The sequence below is a fragment of the Strongylocentrotus purpuratus genome, unplaced genomic scaffold (genome assembly GCF_000002235.5).
Source record: "Strongylocentrotus purpuratus isolate Spur 01 unplaced genomic scaffold, Spur_5.0 spur5_scaffold_19, whole genome shotgun sequence".
NCBI classification, from domain to species: Eukaryota; Metazoa; Echinodermata; class Echinoidea; order Camarodonta; family Strongylocentrotidae; genus Strongylocentrotus; species Strongylocentrotus purpuratus.
In genome coordinates, this window is record NW_022145604.1 from 5661768 (window position 1) to 5686661 (window position 24894).

Sequence of the window (24894 nt, forward strand, 5' to 3'; positions counted from 1 at the left end):
CGCATCTTTATTATATCACCTTCCAGTTGCGATGATTTTGTAATTAAATGAACCATAATAGACTTATAAAAGTAAAACTCTGACAACAGCCCCCCCCCCCCCAAAAAAAGAGATTAAAAACTGTACATTTCACAAAAATAGCAATGTTTAACAAAGTAGCACACATATCTCGATATTATTTTTAGTCAAATAAAAGTAGCTTCTACTGACAAGGGATATTATAGCAAACAGTGTAAATGAACGAAACCTTTCCCTGTGTGAACAACTATTCTCAAACAATCCCAGACTGACTTCTCCTTTGCTATCAAACAATAAATTAACCCGTCTCAACCAAACGACATTTGAACCGATAGAATCTTCGCTTCTATCTTTCGATTTGTCATTAAACCCTATCGACTGTAACTGCGATCTGCGATGGTTCCGCGATTGAATTGGACATATAGACGTCATTGACGAGGACAGAACCGTCTATTCATTGGCCTCTTTAGAGCCTCTTCGCGGGAAACCTTTGCTTGATTTTGATCCCAATAAACTGTGTGGACTCAACATTGTTCTTGTATGCTTGACTCCTCTCGCCGGCATTTTCTTGGTTGTCATCGTCGTAGTCCTTTATCACAACCGATGGCCGTTGAAGTACAAACTTTTTCTCTTCAAACTAATGGTAATTGGATATAAAGAGATGCGAGACGCCCGGGACCACAACGTCAGAAGCGGATCTAGAGGGGGGGTTGGGGGTTGCAACCCCCCCCCCCCCTTGGGCGGCCCAAAAAAAAAAAAAAGGAAAAAAGGAAAGAAAAAAAAGAAAAAAAAGAAAGAAAAAAAGAAAGAAAAAAGAACGCACGCTGGAGAGAAACCCTTTCAAGTGCAAATATTGTGAGAAGATATTCAACTCATCTGGTAACTTAACCAAACACATGATAACTCTGGATATAACTATGTATTAAACTGTTACTTGATTTAAAAAGACGTTATCATGCACTGCTTTTTATGGTCTCCATTGTGTTAATAGATGCCAGGAAAACATCACTTACGGGGTTCAAATAAACACCCCCCAAAAAATCGGCTCGCCGCTTCGCGGCTCGTGGACGATGCTCCGCATCGTCATTATTTTGGTCAACCCCCCCCCCCCTTAGCAAAAAGCTAGATCCGCCCCTGCGACTACGAATTTGACTTGAATATCATCTTCTACGATGACGACGAAGAATGGGTTCGTCAACGACTCCAACCAGCTCTGGAAGAACGGCTGCCACAGTTCCAGAGGAATGTCTTTGGTGATCAAGACCTCATCCTTGGTATGCACTATCTGGACGCCGTTGACTACGTGGTGAGCCATCGTTACAAAACACTCATTCTACTCAGCAGAGCCGCTGTGCACGATCGCTGGTTCATGCTCAAACTCCGCACCGCCATGGACCATGTGAGCGACACCCAGACCGAATTCGTAGTCGTGGTCTTTCTTGAAGACTTCCCTGATGAGGATATACCATTCTTGGCAAGGTTATATTTAAGTGACGGCAGACCCTACCTACATTGGACCGAGGATGTGAGAGGACACGATTTTTTCTGGAATAAACTGGTGAAAAATCTCACCATTAATCTTAGGACCAATGACTTGATCCCCAACGAGTAGTAACGGTCTGCCTTATTTTCAGGGACACCAAGCTAGTTTGTTCCATACATCACTGTCCAAATCTCATATTTTAGTATATTTGATTGGTGTATTAAGCTAATAGCCCTACTAGAGCACGGATCAGATAAGATATGAAGTGTCAAACACATCTGATGTCAATTTATATTACGAAAACCATAATGTGGTCATCCATATAATACACCAAATGACCAAATACCTTGGTTTTGCTCTTATACAGTATAATGGTTAATGGAAGAAGAAAAGATTCACGATATTCGAGAACTCATGTTTTAGAAATATAATTATTTGAATTGAATAGCCCGGTCTTTTTAGGATGAAACTCTAACAATTCCCCTTAGAACATATATAAACATAAACGTTAGCCTCATTTCTTCAGTATACAAGCGCCATTACTGTACAGTATTATGTTTTTAGGAGTAGATTGTCTGAACATTTTCATTAGCCCCTTCATCTTTCAATCACTCATGTCTGTGTCAATGTTTAGGCGGTTTATTGCCGAAAAGCACAGTGCTACCTTTCCCACTGATAAACGTACCAGCACTTCCACTTTTGACTGTCCTAACTCTTGAGATGAAGGTACGTGTAAAGATACGAATGTATGATATCATAAACCTATATTTATGGAAATAATCGATTAAGAGGACTAAATTTTCCTACTGTGTCCGACCTTTTAGATTTCCTGGAAATCACATTTGGAAAGTCAAGGAAAAAGTAATCGCCGATGGTCCCAAAACCTTAACAATGGATATGGGTTTGGACGCTTCAAACGCACACCCTATCCAAACCAAATCTGAGTACTCCCCCTCCCCCTGGTTCGAAACGTAGCGACAATTAGTGTATATATCTTGTAAATATGCTGTAAATGTAGATTTTGTAATCGTTTGTTTTAATTGTTTGTTCCTTTAAGCTGTTATGCTCCAATGGGAACAAAAGTTGTCACAGTAAAGTTCAGGCTGGAGTTCAATTACAGATCCAAGATCCAGGAAGAGACAGCTAGAAACATGTACATACATAGGCCTACACTGTCTTGTATAGATAATTAAAAACAAGTATATACAAGAAGAAAAGAGAAAAAGCCAAGGTCATGTACTAATATTAACAACAGAGGGCTAATACTTCATATTATTTATAATGGAAAATACGTGATACAAGTCATAATGTACACAAATATTAACGGACACGTTTAACATGTCGTCTGTTTGGATTCACAAGGGCGTTAACTCCATGTCTAGGTAATATGTATCAATGCCATTGTGGCTCCAAACAGACGATGTATAAATGGGAAATGTATATATAGAATTTAGAAGCAATAAATTTGACTGATGTGTAAGTAACATCATAGGAAAAACAAACAAATAATGTTCTATTGTTGTCGGCAACATTGATATTTTTGTATGGGGAAATAAAACTGACTTTGTATTTACTTCATTACAATTTGTTTTTGTTTGTTGTTTTTTTTCAATATTTTTTTTTTATTGATTCCAAACAATACAAATTAATTTTAGAAATTAAATATAGTGGTTGATGAGAATCACACACCAAAACACATACACACATCCTCACGCACACAAACAAACATACTCTCTCTCTCTCTCTCTCGACCTCTTTTTCTTCTCTTCTCTTCTCTCCTCTTCTTCTTCTTCTTTTTCTTCTATTCTTCTTCTTCTTCTTCTGTTTCTTCTATTCTTCTTCTTCTTCTTCTGTTTCTTGTATTCTTCTTCTTCTTATTCCTTTCCTTTTATTTTTCTTCTTCTTCTTCGTTTTCTTTTTTTTCTTCTAATTCTATTATTTTCTCTTTTCTTCTGTCCTATATCTCGTCTTTTCTCTCTTTCATCAATTTTCTCAATCTCTCCCTCATTCAAATTGTGTCAAACTTTTAAAATGTATTGGACTCTGCGTTATATATTTCTTGTACTCTCATATAGACCCTATAACTATCATTCATACCTTCTTGTTTTCTATCATAACTAATTCAAGTTGAGTAATAATGTTTTTTTCAATGATTATTCATGTATTGTTGTCTGTGTCATATAATGTAAAAGCATCTTAATTTGTTCAGCTTTCAGCTGCGATGATTTTTTAAATTAAATGAACCATAATAAACTTATAAACGTGAAACCCTGACAAGGGATATTATTGCAAACAGTGTAGTTGAACGAAGTCTATCCCTGTGTGATTTCAAGTGTCAATTATCATCCCGTAAGTCCAATTCGTTCTACACAGTCTTCGCTGGAATTTTACTTTTTATTTCCTCCTTAACCATATTTCAATGTCTCCAATTTCTATCATGCAGATTTACTTTTGTTAATGATCCGAAACTATTGCAATCGATTAATGGACAGCAACCTAAAGGCTTCATGATAGATTTGCAGGGCGGTTAAATAACGCTGATATATTACACGCCATAATGTTGATTATCCTTCTTCTGAGAATTCTTGTCCAATAATGTCTGCTTTTCCGCATTTCTGTCACTGAAGGGACAAATTTTTATGTTGAAACCAAAAGGAAAAGTGGAAAATTGGACAAGGAAGTACATCAACATGATGATTTATTTAGACACGCAAGGGGGCGCTGTTGATAAATCAATTGCAGATTTAAAGGTATTACAGAGTTTTGGGGAATTTTGAAAATTGGCTGGATATAGTGATTCTTTACAATTTTGAAATATTTGGATGCCCCTATGGGTGTATTATAAGCACTAGAAAATTTAGCCCCTCAAACACTTCTGCTTTCGAAAAAATGGAATATCAACATCCCGGCCCCTCCACTCAGGTTTCAAAATGACCGCATGCGTGTTGCCAAAATGTCCTTTTCGTAACAAAAGAAAAAGGTCGAGCCGTATTGACTTTACACACCGGACTTTTGCTGAAAAGGGGGGGTCGGTTGGAACACGCATATGCGTACCCTAAATAACACTGAGTGGGGGGGCCGGGATCAACATTTACTGGTGCTCCCGGTAAATTTCGCTAATTTTAAAATAGCGCCTATTGCCATACAATGGAAACTGTGACCATGAATATCTCAGAGTATGTAGTTGTGATATTTAATTTCCAAACAGGAATAGCCAATCGGTCGATGTTAGTCAAGAAACATTGTTCTAAATGTGTGTGTGTGTGTATTGGGTTTTTACAGACGTGTATCAATCAGATATGATTATTTACGTCTGGGACCGACCTTTTAACGTCACCATCCGAAAGACGTGACTCAGTTTCGAACCTGCGTCCTCGGCTGAATCAGTTTGTAACTTCCACTTTTTAGCTGGATTACAGGCGCACGCCACAACGCCTAAAGCTAAATTAATATCTTGACCTTGAGAGGGAGCTATGCAACGAAAATAGTTTATTAATTACAGTTTCATCACCTTAGACTCGATTTCAACCGCGATAACGATCACTGAATATTGTAAGATCGCATATGTTTCCAATATGTTCATTTGAAACAAATTCATAACCCCATATCAAAACTTTGTAATACCTTTAATGTATAAAAATGATCCTTCCCATTACGTAAAGGAGAATAATTGACCTATTGCCACTTATTTTCAACGTTTGACGGGCCTTACAAAATAACATGATTATATTGACAGTCACTTTCGTCAGCATGTACTTCATGGCGATTGCCAATTCACAATCAAAAACACAATGCTAAATATATATCCAGGGTATTCCGTTTCTCACACGCATCACGCATGTATGTAGGCCCTGATGCCAACGGTACGGTAATTGTGTAATTGTAAAAACTTTCAATGATAACAACAGCAACAACAATAACATAATATTATGTGTTCTGCATGACACTATATGAATAGTATCTTATTTCTATACTATAAAAGTTCCTAGGTTGACGTTAACCAATAAAACGTACATGTTGCTGTTATATCTACATCACTACAGTCAACGGGTGTTCGTTGCTTAGTCGAAATTCAATTATTCATTGATATCAATTAATTTTCAAGCCAGACACTTAGTAGACCCAATAAATATGGAAGGGGTCAACGATTGCTTTCATTCTATTGAAAGTTTTGTGCTTCATGTGGAATCATAGTTTCAGAAGAAAACTGCTTTGAGGTCGCTCTAATTCCTCACGACCAGCAGTTACTGGGTATGTAATATATACCACCCACCGTACCTTTTATACCACATCGCATCTAGAGTATAAATGGCGTTCAACAACCCTTTAAAAATAGTACAAATATAATTTGTCGAAAATGTCAATAGTACCGACTAAATTCCATTGCCGGTCTTATACTAGTTGCAAACACTCAAGAACAATGTCATAATTGAAGGTCTATAACCGCTAACATTTCGTGCTCAATCGAGTTACCGGGTCGTTTCCCGAACCGGAAGGCACGGTTGGAATGCAACACTCTTCATTGTTGTTACATCAGTAAATGATCGGAGTCACATAGCAGTATGTCGGGTCCTCTTCCCTAATTTTATTGAGTTTGGCAGGTAGTTAACGCGTCGCTAATTTAGCCCTAACCACTGACAGTTCCAGCGGTAGTCCAGTGTCCTGGATAATGACGTTCTCAGAGCGGTCAAGGACACGGTTACAATACATTTTGATTTCCTCTCTGGCGTGAAAGCGGGTATAGAATCGGAGTCACGGTAGCAGGTCCTTTCGTTTAGCTTCACTGACAAATAGATAACCGCGTCGCTTTAGCCCTAACCGCTAACCACATATCTTCGATACCGTCATTCCCCGAACCGGTAGACACGGTGGGAAACATTGTTTCTTCTTTGTTGTGACACCGGTGAATATAGCACTCAGTCAGATCCTGTTCCATAGTTTTACCGATGATGACAGAAGGTTACCGCATCACTTTCTCCCTTACCGCTAACTATTCCTGCTATAACCGCGTAACCTGAATGCCGTCAACTCCCGAACCGGTCGACACGGTTGGAATGCAACTGGATTTCCTCTCATGTCGCCTGCATCTCTTCGGTGTCAGAGTCGTTTTCCATTGTTGCCTAACATCCGGGTATCTTGCACAATGGAAGATAAAAATGAAGAAGCCCTGGAAAGCAACGCTGATTGCAAATAGAGCCTGAGAGAGAGAGAGAGGAACACAAATTAAAGGTTAAAGAAATGTGGGGAAATAGTAGTGGTTTGTTAATATTTTTTCCAAAAGACCACGCTGAACTGACTTTCTTAGTATCGAAGTAGGCCGCATTTGCCTTCTGTAAACAAAAAAATCTTAGGACGGGTCCCAAAAGGGATTTTCTAGAGTCCTCAATAACACCTAAGGATAATAGCTATGATTTTAATTAAACCAGTCGGGTGACCAACATTTCGGAAACAAATACAGCGACCCGAGTGGCAACGTTGACTTTTAGGAGTGATGAAAAAAAATCACTGGAAAAACAAAGCCTACATCTAAAAATAAGAGGGAAACAATACTTCAAGATAACGGATATACAAAGAGAATGTTAAAATAAGAGAGCAAGAGAGAGAGAGAGAGAGAGCGAGATTCTTTTTAAAGGGGAAAAAGGAGGGGGAAAATAAAGAAGAAAGAAACAAAAAAAGATAAAGGATGAAAGGAAAAAATGAAACAGAGAATTAGGGGAAGTGGATTGAAGCAGTAAACAAAGATTTTGTTCTTAAGAGAGAAGGATGGAGAGAGGGGGTCGAGAGGAGAGGAGAGAGAGAAAGAGAGAGAGAGAGAGAGAGAGAGAGTAAGTGGGAGAGAAGGGCGGTTATAAAATGACGATCTACAACGTGAACTGACCTGAAAAATGTTTGCCGTAGCTTGGGGTTCGTATCCTGACGGAACGATTGTGAAGTTGACGGCGGCCGCCGCGCCGAAGATCCATGAGATACCGAGAAGGACTAGGAGAGCAACGGCACCTTTCAACTGATTCAATGGCGTCTTTTTACCATCTAAGAGTGTGAAGGAGAGAGACAATCAAAACTGAATAAAAACAAAGCAAATGAAGTTTTGCTATAAACCTAAATCTAAAGAAATCTGATACACGGTGTTGTCATCAAAATCACACCACTTTAAGCAGCGATTCCTGAAAATGTGATAATCTTTCTTCTTCTTCTTCTTTTATTCTTCTTATTATTATTATTTGTCTTCGTTTTTTCATCTTATTCTTCTTCTTCTTCTTCTTCATCATCTTCTTCTTTTTCTTCTCCCTTTCCTCCTTCTTCTTCTCCTCCTTCTTCTGTTTATTTCGGTTTGTCATGGAATTTCGGACTATTAAATATATGATACTTGTATCCCCTCCCTTACCCCAAGCCCTCCCTTCTCTCTCCGGTCATGGCCTAGATTCACCACCAGAAGAACCAGGGGCGGATCCAGGAATTTCTTCCCGGGGGGCACACGAGGGGGAGGGGGGCACACGGGGGGAGGGGGGCGGGTAAGAGCACATTTTTAAAATTTTTGTTTGATCCCGAATATTTGAAAATCGCGCTGGTCGCAAATTCGGTCAGGGGGGGGGGGGGGGGGGGGGGGGGGGGGGGGGGGGGGGGGGGGGGTAGGGGGGAGTGCACACTAATTTGCTTTTGTTTTTGTTTTTGTTTTTGGGCCGGGGTGGACGTCCCTGTTTGCCAGTACATTTTGGGCGAATTTGGGGCTGATTTTGACATTTTGGGGGGCCGGGGGGCACGTGCCCCCCCCCCCGTCCTGGATCCGTCCCTGAGAACAGACCTAGTTTCATAGGTTACCTGTTTTATATATTTTTCTGATGACCCGGAGAACGAGCCCGAATACGATGCTATTGAAGAGGACGATGATGAGCATCGGTGTTAAGAAGAGACCGTAGAAAGCGACGGTACTCAAACGACAGCTGGGGAATTCAAGAGATAGAACGAGCATGACATCACTAGCTTTTTTTTATTGCATTTTGTATCCTAATATTCATCGCATAAATCTGCCTTGAATCCGAATAGGTTCATGGACATGATTATCTTTCATTCTGAGAGTGCAACTTTGTATATTGCGATACTTTTCTTTGAAATAAAGAAATGATTTCAATAACAACCCTGGGTTGAAAATTATCATTACGATTTAATTCGTCCTTGTTTTCACGAAGTGACGGTAGTGAGGAAAATCGTAACGCAAAGTGAATGCAATTTGTTTTCACTACCGTCACTTCGTGAAAACAGCGACGAATTTTTTCACAAATGAACATGTTTTGTTGTTTAGAACGGGGCACATGTCTGTACTCGGTATCGGAATAATTGGGGGAGCATTGTCCCCTGTACCCCCTGGAGCCGCCACTATAAATGTAGGCCTATATAAATACCAATTGGTATACATCTATAGATCTGGAAAGTAGACTGATTGTCAACTGCCAGTAATGATGTTTGAAGTCACTCGCTCATAAATAAATAAATAATTAAATAAATTACTGAATAAGTAAATAAATAAAATATAGAAACCAAATATTCAGACCTAGGAGTAAAAAAGTAGGACACTCATTCTTACAACCATATTTAAGGCTTTGTAATCATGGTTACCTGAATGTACAATTGATGAGGAACCCGTCGTAGATTTCAATGTTGACTGCAGCTGCTATGAGCACAACGAATAGTGGTATACCTGAAATTTAAAAGAAATAATCGCAAATTAATCAATCATTAAGATTGGGCGACGGAGCATTGACGAGCGGGATACCCAAATATGTAACATTCCTATCAGGCTCGTACGCAGGGGGGGGGGGGGGGGGGGGGGGGGGGGGTTTACCCCCCCCCCCCCCCCCCTGCGTATTGGTATTTTTTATGTGTGTAATTTTGAGGAAACCTCCCCCCCCCCCCCCCCTTTGGTAAATTTTTTTTTTTTTTTTTTTTTTAAATAAAAAAAATTAAAAAAATAATACCAATGGCTAACCTAAAAAAGTGTCCTCTTAACCCCCCCCCCCCTGAGTCACTGCGAAATTTTCGGCCCGATTTAAAAATGTTAACCCCCCCCCCCCCCCCCCCCCTTAAAATAATCCTGCGTACGCGCCTGATTCCTATCCTCATCTAGTGAATTTTTAGGTCGAATGTAAACATGTACCACAACATTATTTTGTTAGTTAGCTTCGCTCGAATATGTGGCAAACTAGAATGTTGATTTTCGGGTAAGAGGCCCCCATGCCCCCCCCCCCCTTCCCCTCTCTCGAGATGTGCCTGCATGTGAACCACTGCTGATGCTCTGAAACCCTTACCCCAAGCCACCAGGCCGGCCTTGAGAACGAAGTACGAAGCGTGGGCGGTAAAGACCTTGACGAGGGTCATGTACATGTGGACGGCCTCGACCCCGTTCCACATCAGCGAGACTAGGATGATGTAGATACGGAAGATGTTGGCGACACGGCACCCCATGACGTTGTTGCAGAAGGCCACGGAAGAGATGAGGAGGACGAGGAGGAGGAGGATGGCCACGCACAGGTTCACGTGGATGAGGGTCGGACGACCCCGCCGCAGCTTTCTACCGGGAGAAAGAAAATCGGATAATTGATAAATGAATGTTAAATATACGTAAATAAATAAATAGATGGATAAAAAGGGAATTTAATGAATGAATATATACATAAATAAATAATAAATAGTTAGATAAATATATAAATAATTGGATGAATATATAAATAAAAATAATAAATTTATAAATGAATTAAATAACACAATAGGATTATTAGAAAATGATGGAATTTCGTTTTTACATCTGACTCTTCACGGTTAAGATACACTCCTATCAAGAGCAGATCCAGGGTTTTATTTTAGGGGGGTTATTGTTCCATTGAGTCAAGAAGTTGAAAGGGGGTCACAAAACACAATAAGGGGCACTTTGGAGGTTTAAAAAGGGCCGGTTACCCCCTTCCTAAATACGCTTTCTGATGAAGATGTGACATAGAGTTCTAAAACGGTATCAAACAGTTCACGAAGAGGTAGGCCTAACTTTCAATTGAATGAAAGAGCTACCTTGATTTCGTGTTGTACGTCTCGGGGAGAAGGCCTATATCTGTCTCAGTAGTTTCGGGAAAGTAATACTTTGGAGAAAGCTGACCATTTCAACAATTAAATGAAAAACTGTATACTTACGGAAAGATAGCGTAGGTTATGATAGTTAGGAGTAGACTGATGATTGATACACTGTAGCCAATGTAGCTTGTTATAGTCAGGCCAAGTGAATTCGGAATTCCCTGGTGAAAAAGGAGAGATACGAATTAGTGGCCATCACACGTTTGCAATCATGAAGACAACTAAAGCATGGTAAACAAACAAAAAGGACGATATTGAATATAATAAAGGCGGGGTTAATGTATAGCCCTACGACTAGAAATGTCAATTTTATATCAGTCTAGGGCAGTTTTAAGATAAATACCCTTGTTTAAATTTTGAAACATTGCACATCAAATGTGGTTATATTGATTAATAAGATATTTGACAGAATATTCTGGCTTTAACCTGATACGGCTGAGTGATATAGATAATTTAGATGTTTTACAGCGTTCATAGCCAGCACTCAAGGTGCTTTAGCTAGCTAGGCTATTCCGATTTCGGTGCTCACAACATTAGGGGATGTCCTACCTACACCTGGGTCTAAAGAGGCAAATGTAAATGAATGCCTTATCACCTCACAATTCTTAACATGAAACAAAATGCTGTCGTAATGTTTGTTTTCTTGGAGGATATAGTTTCTTTTTATTTATTGGAGGAAAACTCTTAACAAAGACGGGACAAGAAAAAGGATGTACTGTTATAAACTTACAATGAATTCAAGTGGTCCGGGTGCTGTTTCTGGTGTGGTCTATACGAAAACAGGCAAAGAAAATAAGAGTTACATTAAGGAAAACTCTAACCAAATACGTCTACTTATTCACTACTTGTTCTCTTCTGGGATTTACTACGAACAATTTCAGAGTTTCTGAAGTGCTTTGGAGAGCATCAAACATATAATTTTTTCTTCAATTGGCAATGGTAACCATCAAAGTGCTTGGATTGACATAGTTATGGTTTATGATGATTAGAATGGCGACGACGACATGGTGGTGACGATTATTTTGCTGGTGATGTGTAGGCCTACGATGGGAGTGGGGCAATAATGATCATGGTTACTAAGATGATGTTGATGTTTATAGTATTAAGGGGTTAGAGTGATAAACGGTTATCTTGCCATTGAGGGTTTTGATAGGAAGATGATGACGTAATGATATTAATTAAAGATTGCTAAATCATTACTTGATATTCAGAGGTAAAACCTACCGGTTCCTGTGTTGGTATTGCATCCTTTATCAGACCAATGATTTCTAAGACGGTACACATACAGACTGTGTAGTTATCATTTGTAAAATTCATCGTGCAGTACGAAGAGTCCCATTCCAGTTCAACTGCCGAGAATGAAAAAAGAAGAAGATATAATACATGAAAGGGAATGGTATATCTTTGTTAATATCATTATTATCAATTATTATTATCATTATCATAAAAAAAAAAACATATAACAGTTTACATACACTATGTGTTTAACACAACAAAACAATAAAAAAGCATAATTCAATATAAGAAAGAATATAGAGCACCTAGAATTTAGACTAGAGACTATAAAAGATCAAACAGAGGCCATTGGCCTCTCAAGGGCTGGTCTCCAGGAATAAATTAAATTTATATAGTTAGGTACAATACATATTTAACTACACAACAAAAGATGACGATCTTACCATGCTGCACAAGATCAGGTACAGGTTCTCTAGAGCTATGGAGTCGAGCTGATCCACAGGCAAATCCAGCCCAGTCTGGTAGATCACCCTAGGAGACGGTTTAGGGGAGGGGGAATATAACAATAATCCACATAACGTTATTAATAAGAGTCTTCATGGTTTGCTCTCATTACAAAAAAATGAAGATCTACTATACTTATTTTACCAGGACCTATAACATACAAGCACTACGTTTTAATAGGTTCCTCACATTCTACTTAATCTATTATATGAATTGACAATCATTGAGACGTGCTCATATATACTACATGTATTGTACAATTTTTATTTTATATGTACCGGTATGTCTATATTTTTGGTAAAATGTGAGACAATAAACTTGAACTTGAACTTGAACGTAATAAATTGAAGCAAAACCAACAAAAAACTTGTGAAATCTCCAAATGAATTTTTGATCGAGCAACATTCCCGATTAACAGAAAATGCCGATTTGATGGCGAAGAAACTACGGAATATACATTTTAGTTGAATGATTGTTCAACAAATTAGCCTTAATATGTACACTTTGAAATGTCCTTTAAATGAAAACAAGCAAATAAGAATCGAAAGGGAACGTTTAATTTCCGGTGTATTCACTCTTTATTGGAGCAGTAGCACAAAATATGTCAGGACTTCAAAATTGCCCCCCTTTTGCCGAAACAATTAGGTTTTTTCTTTCCTTTTTATAAATATATTTAAACAAAATTCTTCCCCTACTTAACATGAGAAAAAAGCAAATGAAAAAACAACAACCTGTTATTACTATTTCAAGGACAATTCATTGTTAAATACCTTACAAAGGCCTACGGAATTTAAAAGAGCGTCTTCGAAACGGACTTGACAATAATTTTCAATGTATATTTTACCCTTATTTTCAGAAGAAACAAAATCATATTTTTAATTTTACATTAAACAGCTGTTTTGCCTAAAAGACCCTCATTATTTATTGAAGTTCCCAGCAAGTAGAGACACGGGCATTTTTTTATTTTTTTTTTCCTTTAAAAAAAGAATTTATCCGGGGGATGTGTATGGTGAGATGAAAACCCCAAAGTTTGATATCCTAGTTACCTGGCCATCAGTCGTATGATAGAAGGTAATGGAGAGCGGTTCGGGGATCTCTTCCAACGGCACACCGTCATTGTATGCCTTGATGTATACCAGCACAGTTTCATCAACGGGGGCGATCTGGGATAACTCGCTCACAAAGAATTTTCCTGTATGACGACGGTGAGTATATTAGAGAAAAAAGAACAAAGGAAATTCATTGAGCTACTAAAACTGGACAAAATAGTTTCATTACAGGAATTGATAATATAGTATTAATGACTGCTTTGACAGAAATAGTTGTTTTTATACGCTCAAGGAAAAGTTACAATTGTGCTATTGCCCGAGGCGTGCCGAGGGCAAAAGCCCAATTGTAACCTTCCCGAGAGCGTATAAAAACAACTATTTCTCGAATATTAAAGCAGTCATTAATACTTTTATATGCCGAAAAAAAAGAGTCAACATATGACACCACCTTGGCCTATCTCTAGTTTATCTGCACGGTTGTTTTTTTATGACTATGACTGGGTGTATCTTTGAGAGTAGACTAGATGTATATTCTAGTCTAAGGAAGATATTTTTACATTTTTGGGGGTGGGCCGGCCCTGTGGGGAATATGGAGAAAAACCTGCTCTTTCATATGACACCTCACTTATTGAGTATCACCTTCAGGATAACGAGCAATATTAGTTTGAATCTCATGAGTGCGCAATGCATAGGGATGTGTGCAATCTCTATCATAGAGATTGCACACATCCCTATGCATTGCGCACTCATTCAAGATTCAAGATTCAATTCAAGATTCAAGATTTTATTGTCCATAATATAATACAGAAATTTGTTTTCCATTGGTATAACATGTAATACATAAAACATAAGACAAAAACATGGTGTCGTGTGCTGAAAGCCAGAAGGGCGTCAAGACTCTATAAGAAAAAGTATGTGAGCAGGTACGGTTCTCTGGCTTTCAGCACAAAACATGACAAGATAGTTATATGACTTATACATAGCAAGAATTTTATATACAATTCTGAATCACATCATGAATAAATTCAGGTATGAATATAGATGTGAATATGAGCAGCATCACAATCGAAATACGAGCAGAAAGATAAAGGAAAAGAGAGCTCAAGCTCGAAGGACTGATAGAAGAGAGAAATATAGGGAAAGTTGGTAGGGGTCCAAAGGAAAATGGGAGAGACAGAGAAGGAGAGATGGCATAATTTCCAATCAGATTATAATGCATGACATAAATATACAACAAAAATCAGCAGCAGAGCTAAACAACGGATGTTTTGACCCCACAAAGGTGATAAGGCGGAAAACTTTCCAACCCAATCCCTACAATTGACTGGGTGGGTAGAAAAAAAGTTAACAAATAATCATAATCGCTATTATTCAGCTTAAAGCTGAGAATTTCGTGTTATTTTTGCATTGTAGATGTGCATGGAATTTGGAATAAAAGAATTTCTGTATCTGGCTCTACGGGTAATTGGTACACGCAGGCGGATTCCTGAGCGGTTAAAAGTAAAACAAGAAAATAGTGGATGTGATGGGTCTTTCATAATAGAAGTTATTTTAGTCAATAAGCGATCTTCAAACAAAACTGATAGGGGTGGTAATTCAATGCCGATAATACGTTGAGCAATTTTCCTAGGACGTTCGAGTTTAGTTTTGTCTGCTTGTGTGAGATTTCCATAAAAACAAATGAGATTGAATAGAAGAACACTTTGAATGATAGACTGATAGAAAAGATGCAAGATCGTCCTGTCAACGTTAAATTTTTTGAGCTTCCTTAGAAAAAACATCCGTTGATTAGCTCTACTGTGTACAGCGTTGATGTTCTTATTAAATCGCAGCTTATCATCAATCAAGGTACCAAGATACTTATATTCATGTACGTGTTCGATTGCCTGTTCATGAATATACAAAGGGGTATGATTTACGTCACCACGTCGAAAGTCTATAATAATCTCTTTGGTTTTTTTAACATTCAAATATAGGTTGTGTCGATCGCACCATTCAACAAACTGATTAACTTGACAAAAATATTCATTCTCACTATTTCCTCCCTTAATGAAACCTGTGATGGCAGTGTCATCAGCATACTTAATAAATGAACAACATTGACTGGTACTAGTGCAATCACTGGTATACAGTGAAAATAACAGGGGAGAAAGGACACACCCTTGTGGAGCTCCTGTATTGGTTACTAAAGTAGGGGATTTAATATTTCCAAGTCTTACTGATTGTTGTCTATTTGTTAGAAAGTTATGAACCCAGAGCACTATTTTAACATCAACCTCCATTTCTATCAGTTTATTTATTAAAAGGTGAGGAGTTATGGTATTAAAAGCACTAGAGAAGTCAACGAAGGTACATCTTACATATGATTTGGGGATATCTAAATGACTATATATTCCATGAAGAAGGACAAGAACAGCGTCCTCAACTCCCCTATTCTGTCTATAAGCAAACTGAAAGGGGTCAATAAATGAGCCAGCTTGACTCAATAGATGTTTCAAAATCAACCTTTCCAAACATTTCATGACATTAGATGTAAGTGCTACAGGGCGAAAGGCATTCAGATCTGTGCTGCTGCATTTCCTATTCCCTTTTGGAACTGGTATAATTGAAGATGTTTTCCATATTTGTGGTATTACACCTAGATCCAAAGTTAACTGATATAATCTCGTAAAAATAGGAGCTAATTGTTGATAACAAGTCTTAAGAACCCGATTTGAGATGCCATCAGGTCCAGTGGCCTTGTTTACCTTTACTCTTCTTAAGATGTTCCTTACATCTAGCTCTGATATTACAATTCCCATGAGAGTCTATGGGAAGGATTTTAGCACTACTACTAGATCTATTTTCAATATATTATGGAGAATTTGACGTACCCTTTTGGCGTTCTTGCTGTCAGCAAGTCTTGCATTTGATCATTATCAAGAAGTTGAAATCTTGGGAGAGTTTCTTCAGCCATTTTTGCCTTGTTTGGAATTCAGTACGATCGAGAATGCCGTATGTACGGTCGTCTGCTCTGTGCTGTATTAAAAATATCGACCAATTCTTCGCACACGTACGGTATGCTCGATCGCTCAAACCAATTTTTAACATGTATACCTATGGGTATTTCACCAAGACTGAACTATGTTGCCCGGTAACTGGAATTTTACCGGGAATTTTACAGGAATAGTTAAAACCATGACTGCAATTTCGACCAATCAGATGGCTGGATTTCTTAAGTGAGGTATATAATAATGTATATAATGTAATCTTAGTTCAAATGAATAATAGATATTTATTCTTCTCAAAGATCTTTCCAAATAAAAGCCTCGAAAGGGAGGGGGTTATTATGAAGTAGTAATTGAAACAGTTGAATTAAAGATCCTTGAGAAATACTATTACCGGTGTCAAATTAATTTATCAGATATTTAATTACTATATACAACGAGATATCTAAATCATCCTCCTCATAACAATAGCACACTCATCATACCTGTATAGTAAACAATAGCGGTGGCCCTTATCATATACGTAGGTACGGCATATGCCTCAGGGTCTCTCCTATTGAACCGATCATCAAAGATAGTCCTGTTCCGTCTGGTTTCGCGATCTCTCTCCCGAATTCTATGAGATCTTCCATCTGTTTGATTTCGTCGTTTTACCGCTGGAATTCAAAAGACAAAATAGGCCTTCTGTTAAATTGAAACTCCTTTTTTGTTTGATATATACTTGTATTCTCATTTTGTTTAATTCGTCTAAAACTATTATGACCAAGATAGCAGGGACTTTCGAAAATCTACTTAAGGGCAAATTGCGTATAGAAATCATCTTCGGAGTAGCCTATGTAATATGTAATTGTTTCTGAAAGCTTAAAATGTACATACCATACATTTCCTGCAGAATGTGTTGTTGTTGTTGTTTTTTGTTTGTGTTGTTTTGTTTTGATGTGGTGCATAATTGAAAAGATAATACAGATACATTGATTGATGTTTACAACTATACAATGTATATATATATATAAGATTTCCGCAATTCCCAATTCTCACCTGCAATTTTTCCCCATGGAAAGTCAATGGAGACTACTGGTTCCGGTTCAGAATTCCCCTCAGTATCTGGCGCCACCACCCACCTGTTGGGTAAATGTTCGACATATTCAGGTGTCGTCTGCTCGACTTCGATGTAAAGATTGCGACCGTTATGCGTCAGTTTGTCGCCGAGCATACCCATCTTGACGCGTCCCGTGTAGATTTCGAGATTATCAGCAATACTAGATATGAAGAAGGAAAATAAAGTTGGAAAATTATTATTATTTTTATTTTTAGCGAAAGGATAATGTTCAGTATATAGGTCACGCGATTACATTGTACAAAAACAGAAGAAAACTGTCTGGAAACGCAACTGTCTATAATGATGACCCATGTTTACCCCCTCCAGAAGGAAATGCGTGTTTTAAAATATGTCTATACTGGCTAATCATGTATGGCCACTTTTTGTTAGTTCTTTTCTCGAACCATGTTGGATTTATTATATGTACTCCGTATGTATTCTACATTTTATAAACAAAGAAATAGTATCAATAACCCTTGAGTAGCCGTAATAGACAGGTTAGACTATACATCACTCAACAAAATAAAGTAGAAAAAACGTCTCATTAATGGATAAGAGTCACGTGATATGATATTGACACTGGGACTTTGTGTCTCAAATATAGAATCAAAATGATCTCTTAATCCGATCAGTAAACCAGCCGCGAAGTGCATGAATTCTTTCAACCTTCACCCGAATACAGATAACAACATTGGTATTGCGTAGAATCTGAAAAAGACCAACATCTCCCTTTATCGCAAAAAGTCCATTAATCTTTCAGAGTTTTTGACCGCGTAGGCCTAAAGCACTTAAACAATCTGATGTAATTGAATTACTCGAAAAGGAGTTGTTTGTGACTTTACATAAAGTACATGAATGCCGATTCCCCCATATGGAAATGTTTGTTTGGATTTGTCTCATAAAAGAAGTTGACCACAAACTGACTCCCACACGGTGTTGAGTGCTCAGGGGTCACGGGCCACTGGCTTCATCGGGCAGGTAGTTTCATTATGTGAATGGGTAAATTAACTATTACAAAATGAGGGGACACATTACATTGTACAATAGGGACACAAATTGATTTTATTGTGCAGAAAATACTCTTTTATTGACTTACTTATTGAATGAAGCTATACAACTAAAATGCATTTTGTATTCTAACAATTGGAGTACAAAGATTAATACCAGGTGAATGAAATGCATAAACACCACAAACACCTGGAAAGGAAGCATTCATGAATTTGAATAATTTAGTTGATAAACGACTCCGCACGTGGACGTTTGGTCGAGCAGAAAGCAGTGGATTCTTAACAACACGAACCCATTTAACAGAATGTCGGAACGTAAATTAAATTTGGCGCGGTTGGAAAATGCATCTTTCTACCCTGCGACTTTAATGGTACGATCCAGTAAATTGAATCAGTAAAACGGCTCTTATTTTATAATTACTCATTAAATAAAACCAAAAACTTCAGTGCTATCAGACAAAATATGTTATATCTTACTAATAATTAAAAAAGATGTAAAGTGTAGCATTTTACGATAAAAGACACCGATTTAGCGAACATGACGTCATTAGACCATGTTTATGTGCGCTTGTATCAGGGAATTCAAGGTCAAATGGTCAATTCAGACGTTGATAAGTTATTGGTCAAGCCTTTTTGTTTCCTTTATTCCGACAAAATTATACAATCAATCAAAACAAGTTTAATACCAGACGAAAGCTAAAGAATAGTATTTTCATTTACCGCTTGCCCCAAAGTCGCTTGACCACACTGAAACGAGTGAGAGCTTGCGAGAGCGGCCAAAGTGTGATTGAAACTCGCTATTTGCTCTTCTCCAACGCAAAAAGAGACGAAATTGTGCTGGATAAACATATTTTTTCCGACATAAGTACAGAAAATTTGCATATGGTCTTTTTATGTTATACTTTATGAAATGTTACCCGAGTGACTTCCGGGCACCCCAATGCTGGAAAGAAACGCACATTTTAGAAAACTTCACTTTTTCATGGAAAAATGCTTATTGTTCTAAGCACGCAAGTCAGATTGAGCGGATGATACAATGTTTTCATATGCCCTACCCCCCCCCCCCAAAAAAAAAAAAAAGATCGTGCGGATTTAATCAATAGCGATGCAATAATTTATCGGTACACCAAGGACGCATATTCTTATGCTAAGGAAGGTTACAACAAGAAAAAAGGTTGCTAAAACTAGTGTATCGTAAATAATTAAAATCACAAATAAGGACTAACGAACAGGCAGAAACACAAAGAAGAGGGCGGAAAGATTCTTGAAGGACGGAAAGGGCAGGTTGGCTGGTCGATGAGAGAGAGAGAGAGAATGTGTGCCGATAGAGACAGTGGTGAAGACATTGAGTGGAGAAAGGGATAATGGATCGAGTGATATCAAAACAGAAAGAAAGACTGATGAGATCACCATTTTTACACGAATCGTTCAGAGCCATCTTTACTTGGTCACAATCAACATGGCGCATGGTCTTGTGGTTGCCCAACATAGCGCTATTCGTCATATTGTGCCCAATTCGAACCGGGTTGGCTAAAGTAACTCTCTTAATCAATGGCTCGATCTCGAATCGTTCGACAATCATGACAAGTGTTATAACAGAAAATCTATTAGCAACTTCTTCTTGTAGGATTATTTGGACACATAAAATTCAATGGGCCTTTTAAATGTCTGGTTATCTGCAATGGGTAAGTCGATCGAACTAGTTTGCAGGCACAAACCCGTGTCATTCCTTGTGCTGGCCTAACAGTGTCTGCACGGCATGTTGCATTCAAAGCTCATTACCGTAGCTGCTCCGGACACTGCCGGAGACTGACAAATCTAGGCTCTGCTCAATTAAAGGTTTTAATAAATTCTGGTAAAATGTCGAATAAGAACCTGGGCCTGCAGAACTTTGAACCTACGTACCTGAGGCAAGAGCTGTGGGCCTTCAGCAGCGTCCAAATATCAATGTCCAGGATGCGGTCTGCAAGGTTGACAACCTCTTGCCCAAGCTCCGAGGTGACGGTGTAGAGTCCCTCGACTCCGGCGCTGACGGAGGTGTCGATCACCGAGGCGACCATGAGCACGTCGACTTCGGTGAGGTAGTCGGTGGGGACAGAGTTGATCAAGAGACTGGCTTCACGGAGGTGGTAGATGATTCGGGTGACGTTGTTACTGTTGAAGTTGTTGCTGGGAGTGTTGCGGATCTAAGGAGATTGACGCAATATAGTGATCGACAAATCTAAGGGAATTGCAGAGGAGGCATACTTGCATGACGTAGGACTTTACCAGTAACTGCTGCGGCCATGTGAAAGTGATACCATTCAAATAACCTCGTGTGCGACAGGCATTTAAGAAAATCATTGTTATATACAAAATACAAAATAAGGTTATTATTATCATTATTATTAATCATAACATTAAAAGGAAACAATTATTATTGCCACACCCTGCTGACCGTATCCAGACACCTACCCCCTGGACAACCACACCCCCCCGGATAACCATCCCCAGTTAACTACCCCCTAGGACAACCACACCCGGACAACTACCCCCTAGGGCAACCACCTTCTGGGACAACTCCCCCCCCCCGGGACAACTACCCCTGGACAACTACCCCCGCACAACTACCCCCAGACAACTTCCCTCTAAGACAACTACCCCCTAGGAAAACTACCCCCTAGGAAAGTTGTCCAGGGCGTAGTTGTCCTAGAGCATGGCTGTCGTAAGAGGTAGTTATCTGGGGGTAGTTGTCCGGGTGGTAGTTGTCCGCGAGGCAGTTGTCCTCGGGGGTAGTTGTCCGGTGGGTAGTTGTCCAGGGAGTAGTTGTCCTAGGGGGTAGCTGTTCTAAGGGATAGTTTACTGGGGAGTAGTTGTCCGGGGGTGGTTGCCCAAGGGGGTAGTTGACTGGGGTGGTTATTTAGGGGGTAGGTGTCCTAGAACCCCTGCTGACATACCATATCCAATATTTCCTCCCTGATCGCCTTGCGGATGTCGTCCAACATCCATGTCGTCTCCGAGCTCCATCGACAGATGTCGGTCACCGGCTCGCCCCAGAAAGCCCCCTCGTAGAACAGCTGCCTCAGCCCCTTTCTTACTGTGGGTGGGTAGCAGGGGCGGTAGGCTACCATCATGGGAGGGGCGGTGGGGAAGTACTCCTCCAGCCAGCCCCCATTAGGGCAGGGTAAGAAGGCGTAATCCCCCGCGGGGGTGTAGTCCCATTCGAAGGTACCCTTTAGGTCGGTTATGTTCTGTCGCGGGCACAGATCTGGGAGAATAATAAAAATAATGAGAAAAATAATGACAATGTTAAGAATAAATAATAATCAGAAGAAAAATAATAATAATAATAATAACATTAATTCCAAAAACAAGGATAGATCGATTAATAGATAGAGAGATAGATACGATTTGTAAGTTACCAAATCCACTTGAAGTTAAATGTTCAAGTCGCGCTCGTGCCCAAAAATAAAACAACATTTTATATACACAAAAGTACCACTTGATTAGGACACGACGTATACGAAATTGACAACAAAAAGAAAAGCACAATTAATTATAAGCCAAGTCAAATTTTTCTAAGATTTTTTTTCAAACATTTCGACTGATCCGATATCTCTCGAGGGAGAGCAAAGGTTCTTCTGTCCCCCTCCCACACACACGCACACACACGCACACATACACACACTTGTTGAGAAACATTGTGAAAGAAGACACAAAAATACGGTGTAAAAAATTAATGTCGGCTTGCACAGTGGCGTAGGGTGGGTCCAGATTCAGAGCGGGCATCAGAACGGGGGCGGGAGGGGGAGGGGTCACGGCAGGTGCCCCCTGTTCCCCGATGTAGCTACGCCACTGATATATACTTCTGTATAGTATACAAATATCGATGTGTTGAGAGGTTCTGGTTAAAACTATGCGCAACAGGTGACTCCAATAGTACTATTTGCTGAGTGGCGCAGCCCCGAAGCAAATAGTACTTTTGGAGTCACCGATGCCCATCGAATAGAAAGCATGGTATATTTTGTTTATATCCTGCATCAAAAATTTATTTTATTTAAAAAAAAAAAAAAAAAAAAACATTTTTGGGAAGAAAAAAAAAATAGAAAAAAAAAATGTCAATTTTTATATATAAAGATTTAAAATGTTTTGTTTTTATTAAATTAAGATTTGAAGAAAAAATGACTCCCTAATAGTACTCCCAAATACTACTCTCATATAGTACTTTCTTAAAATAGTTTAAATATTTCTGGTTATGTGAAGAGCTCTCAACCAAACAAAAGCCAACAATTTTTGATGCAGGATTCAGTGAGTTCAGTCATCCGCCTGGGTGGGACTGTCAACCCACGATCTTTGATTCGACAGGCAGACGCTTTACCAACTGAGCCAACTCGTTCCCTCATTCTGATTCACATTCCTGGTTCGTATGGTAAGGACTTGAAGAAATCAATCTATCAAATAAATTGGGTTGTCCGGACACTTAAAGAAAAACTGCCACATTTTTTCCGTTGGCATTGCATGGAACAAATTCAGGGCATGTGCTTCTTTGGTCTTAAATCCATTTAAAAGTTAAATTATGCCCCGCGCTTCAGTGCATCCTTGTTTAAAGTGACGCAATGAATCTAGACTTTCACAGAGCCTTGTTATTTTGATCAGCCTACTAACTTCTTGTCTCATGATATCTAAGTTCTCTCTGCTCACATGTCCACTGCGCCATTTCACACGCGTAATGAGCATATTGGCCCGAATTCACAAAGGAGGATTACATTTAACCCATGTTTTTTTAAACCATGGGTTAAATTCAACCCGCTGTTTAAACCACCCCTCTGAGCAGGCTAAAAATTAGACGTCATACGACGCTGTTAAACCGTGGGACAAATCTAAACCTCCTTTGAGAATTGTAAAATGATAACACATGGTCTAAAGCATGGTCTAAATGAGGCTTAATCCATGGGCTAGATTTTAACCTCCTTTGTGAATTCAGGCCAATGTGTTTATCTCGAAAAGCAAATGAATATTCAAAGGTTCCAAAACGAAATGCAAGAAAGAACACATATGATGACCATGTATCGAAGAAATTGACAGTAGACTGTTATACAAAGGATAACATTCAAAATAAACTTTAACCATTTTGTATCACTCAATGAGAAGGGTTACCTTAGACAAGGGAGGCTAATAAAGTCAAGATTGTAATCATCATATTAAAAAGAGTATCATAAATGTTGGTAGAAATAAGCATTTCCTTGAGTTCGAGTTGATATTAACACCTTTTCTTTCCAACTTCCTTATGCTCAGTGGCTGCCGGGCTCACGATCAATTGGGCAAAAAGAATTTCCGTTTCGGTTTAATAAAATTTGGAGTGGACTATTAGGCTATTATTATTATTATTATTATTATTATTAAATAAGTGAGCAATATCATTGTTTTTGGAATCAGATAATACAAACATAATGGCTTTTGACTGAAATTCATTGGTTTAGCCCAAACTTACAAGAGGATTTTGACAATACTTTTTGAAAAGCCTGCTGCTCAGTCATCGGTGGCAGCACAATTAGGAATATGGCATCATTAGTCAGCGTATTAGTTACCCTTTACTAATTTGACAAATGATTCAACGTCACATAGGTTATAACTAATTAGAAGTTACCAAAGTTGGATACTCTTTTTTATGCGAACTATATCGATAGAAACTAAGATATTCAATAATGGAGAAATGATTCTACATTGCCTCGGTTTGTTTCCGGGAGTTTACTTTTTCTCCAGACAATACGAGGCAAATAATATGACTAAGCATTTAGTAAAGTACAGTATACAGTTTTACTTTCCAGCAGAAATATATTGTTTTGATCGCAGGAAATGTGCTGCCTGGATTAAAATATTCTTGTTTTGCTCTCAAATCGAAACTGGAGCATTCATCAAGGATGGTTTAACAGCTAGGCTCAAAAGTTAATGAGATTTCGTGAAGCTCTTCCTGCATTAGTGTAGATTGATTCGTCTCCAAACCAAGTCAGCAGTTATTGCCAGATTCTCTGAGTCCGCAGAAGACCTTCTTAACTTGGAATACTCTATTGATCTTTCTTATAGTTAAGGTAAATATAAAAGTGGAGTGAACTCTGACAATAACAAAATTGAAATGAACGTTTTATTCTTATTTTCTTACGATTGTTTCTTACTTTGCTGTATGTGAATGAAAAATGACATGGTATTAGAAGAGGGTTCTGGACTTAACTGATTACACAGATATATTGTTTTACTTATATAAGTATACATCTGGATGGTGTAGACGCCAACAGGAAAATAAAACAAGAAGTCTTTTAAATGGGCTGTTATTTCTCATAAAAACAAAACAAACTTTCTCATTACTCCATTGCCCTCTCCCCCTTGTCAAAACTAGACGGACTCGCACGTAGTGAAC

At 38.7% G+C, this 24894-nt stretch overlaps 1 protein-coding gene across 1 annotated transcript in view; it reads right to left on the reverse strand.

Annotated features, from left to right (window-relative positions):
- Positions 1–5809: 5809 nt before the first annotated feature.
- The window catches only part of LOC100889648, a 30406-nt gene continuing 11321 nt past the window's right edge, over positions 5810–24894 (reverse strand). Inside the window, exons 2-15 of the mRNA XM_030990112.1 lie at positions 21437–21747; positions 20406–20686; positions 17433–17653; positions 16880–17050; positions 13405–13550; positions 12298–12385; positions 11843–11967; positions 11349–11387; positions 10679–10779; positions 9805–10067; positions 9116–9197; positions 8321–8442; positions 7380–7531; positions 5810–6698 (exon numbers count right to left, since the gene is read on the reverse strand). Coding sequence (XP_030845972.1) covers positions 6501–6698; positions 7380–7531; positions 8321–8442; positions 9116–9197; positions 9805–10067; positions 10679–10779; positions 11349–11387; positions 11843–11967; positions 12298–12385; positions 13405–13550; positions 16880–17050; positions 17433–17653; positions 20406–20686; positions 21437–21747 — 2300 coding nt within the window. The 3' untranslated portion in view covers positions 5810–6500. The remainder of the gene's footprint in view (positions 6699–7379; positions 7532–8320; positions 8443–9115; positions 9198–9804; positions 10068–10678; positions 10780–11348; positions 11388–11842; positions 11968–12297; positions 12386–13404; positions 13551–16879; positions 17051–17432; positions 17654–20405; positions 20687–21436; positions 21748–24894) is intronic.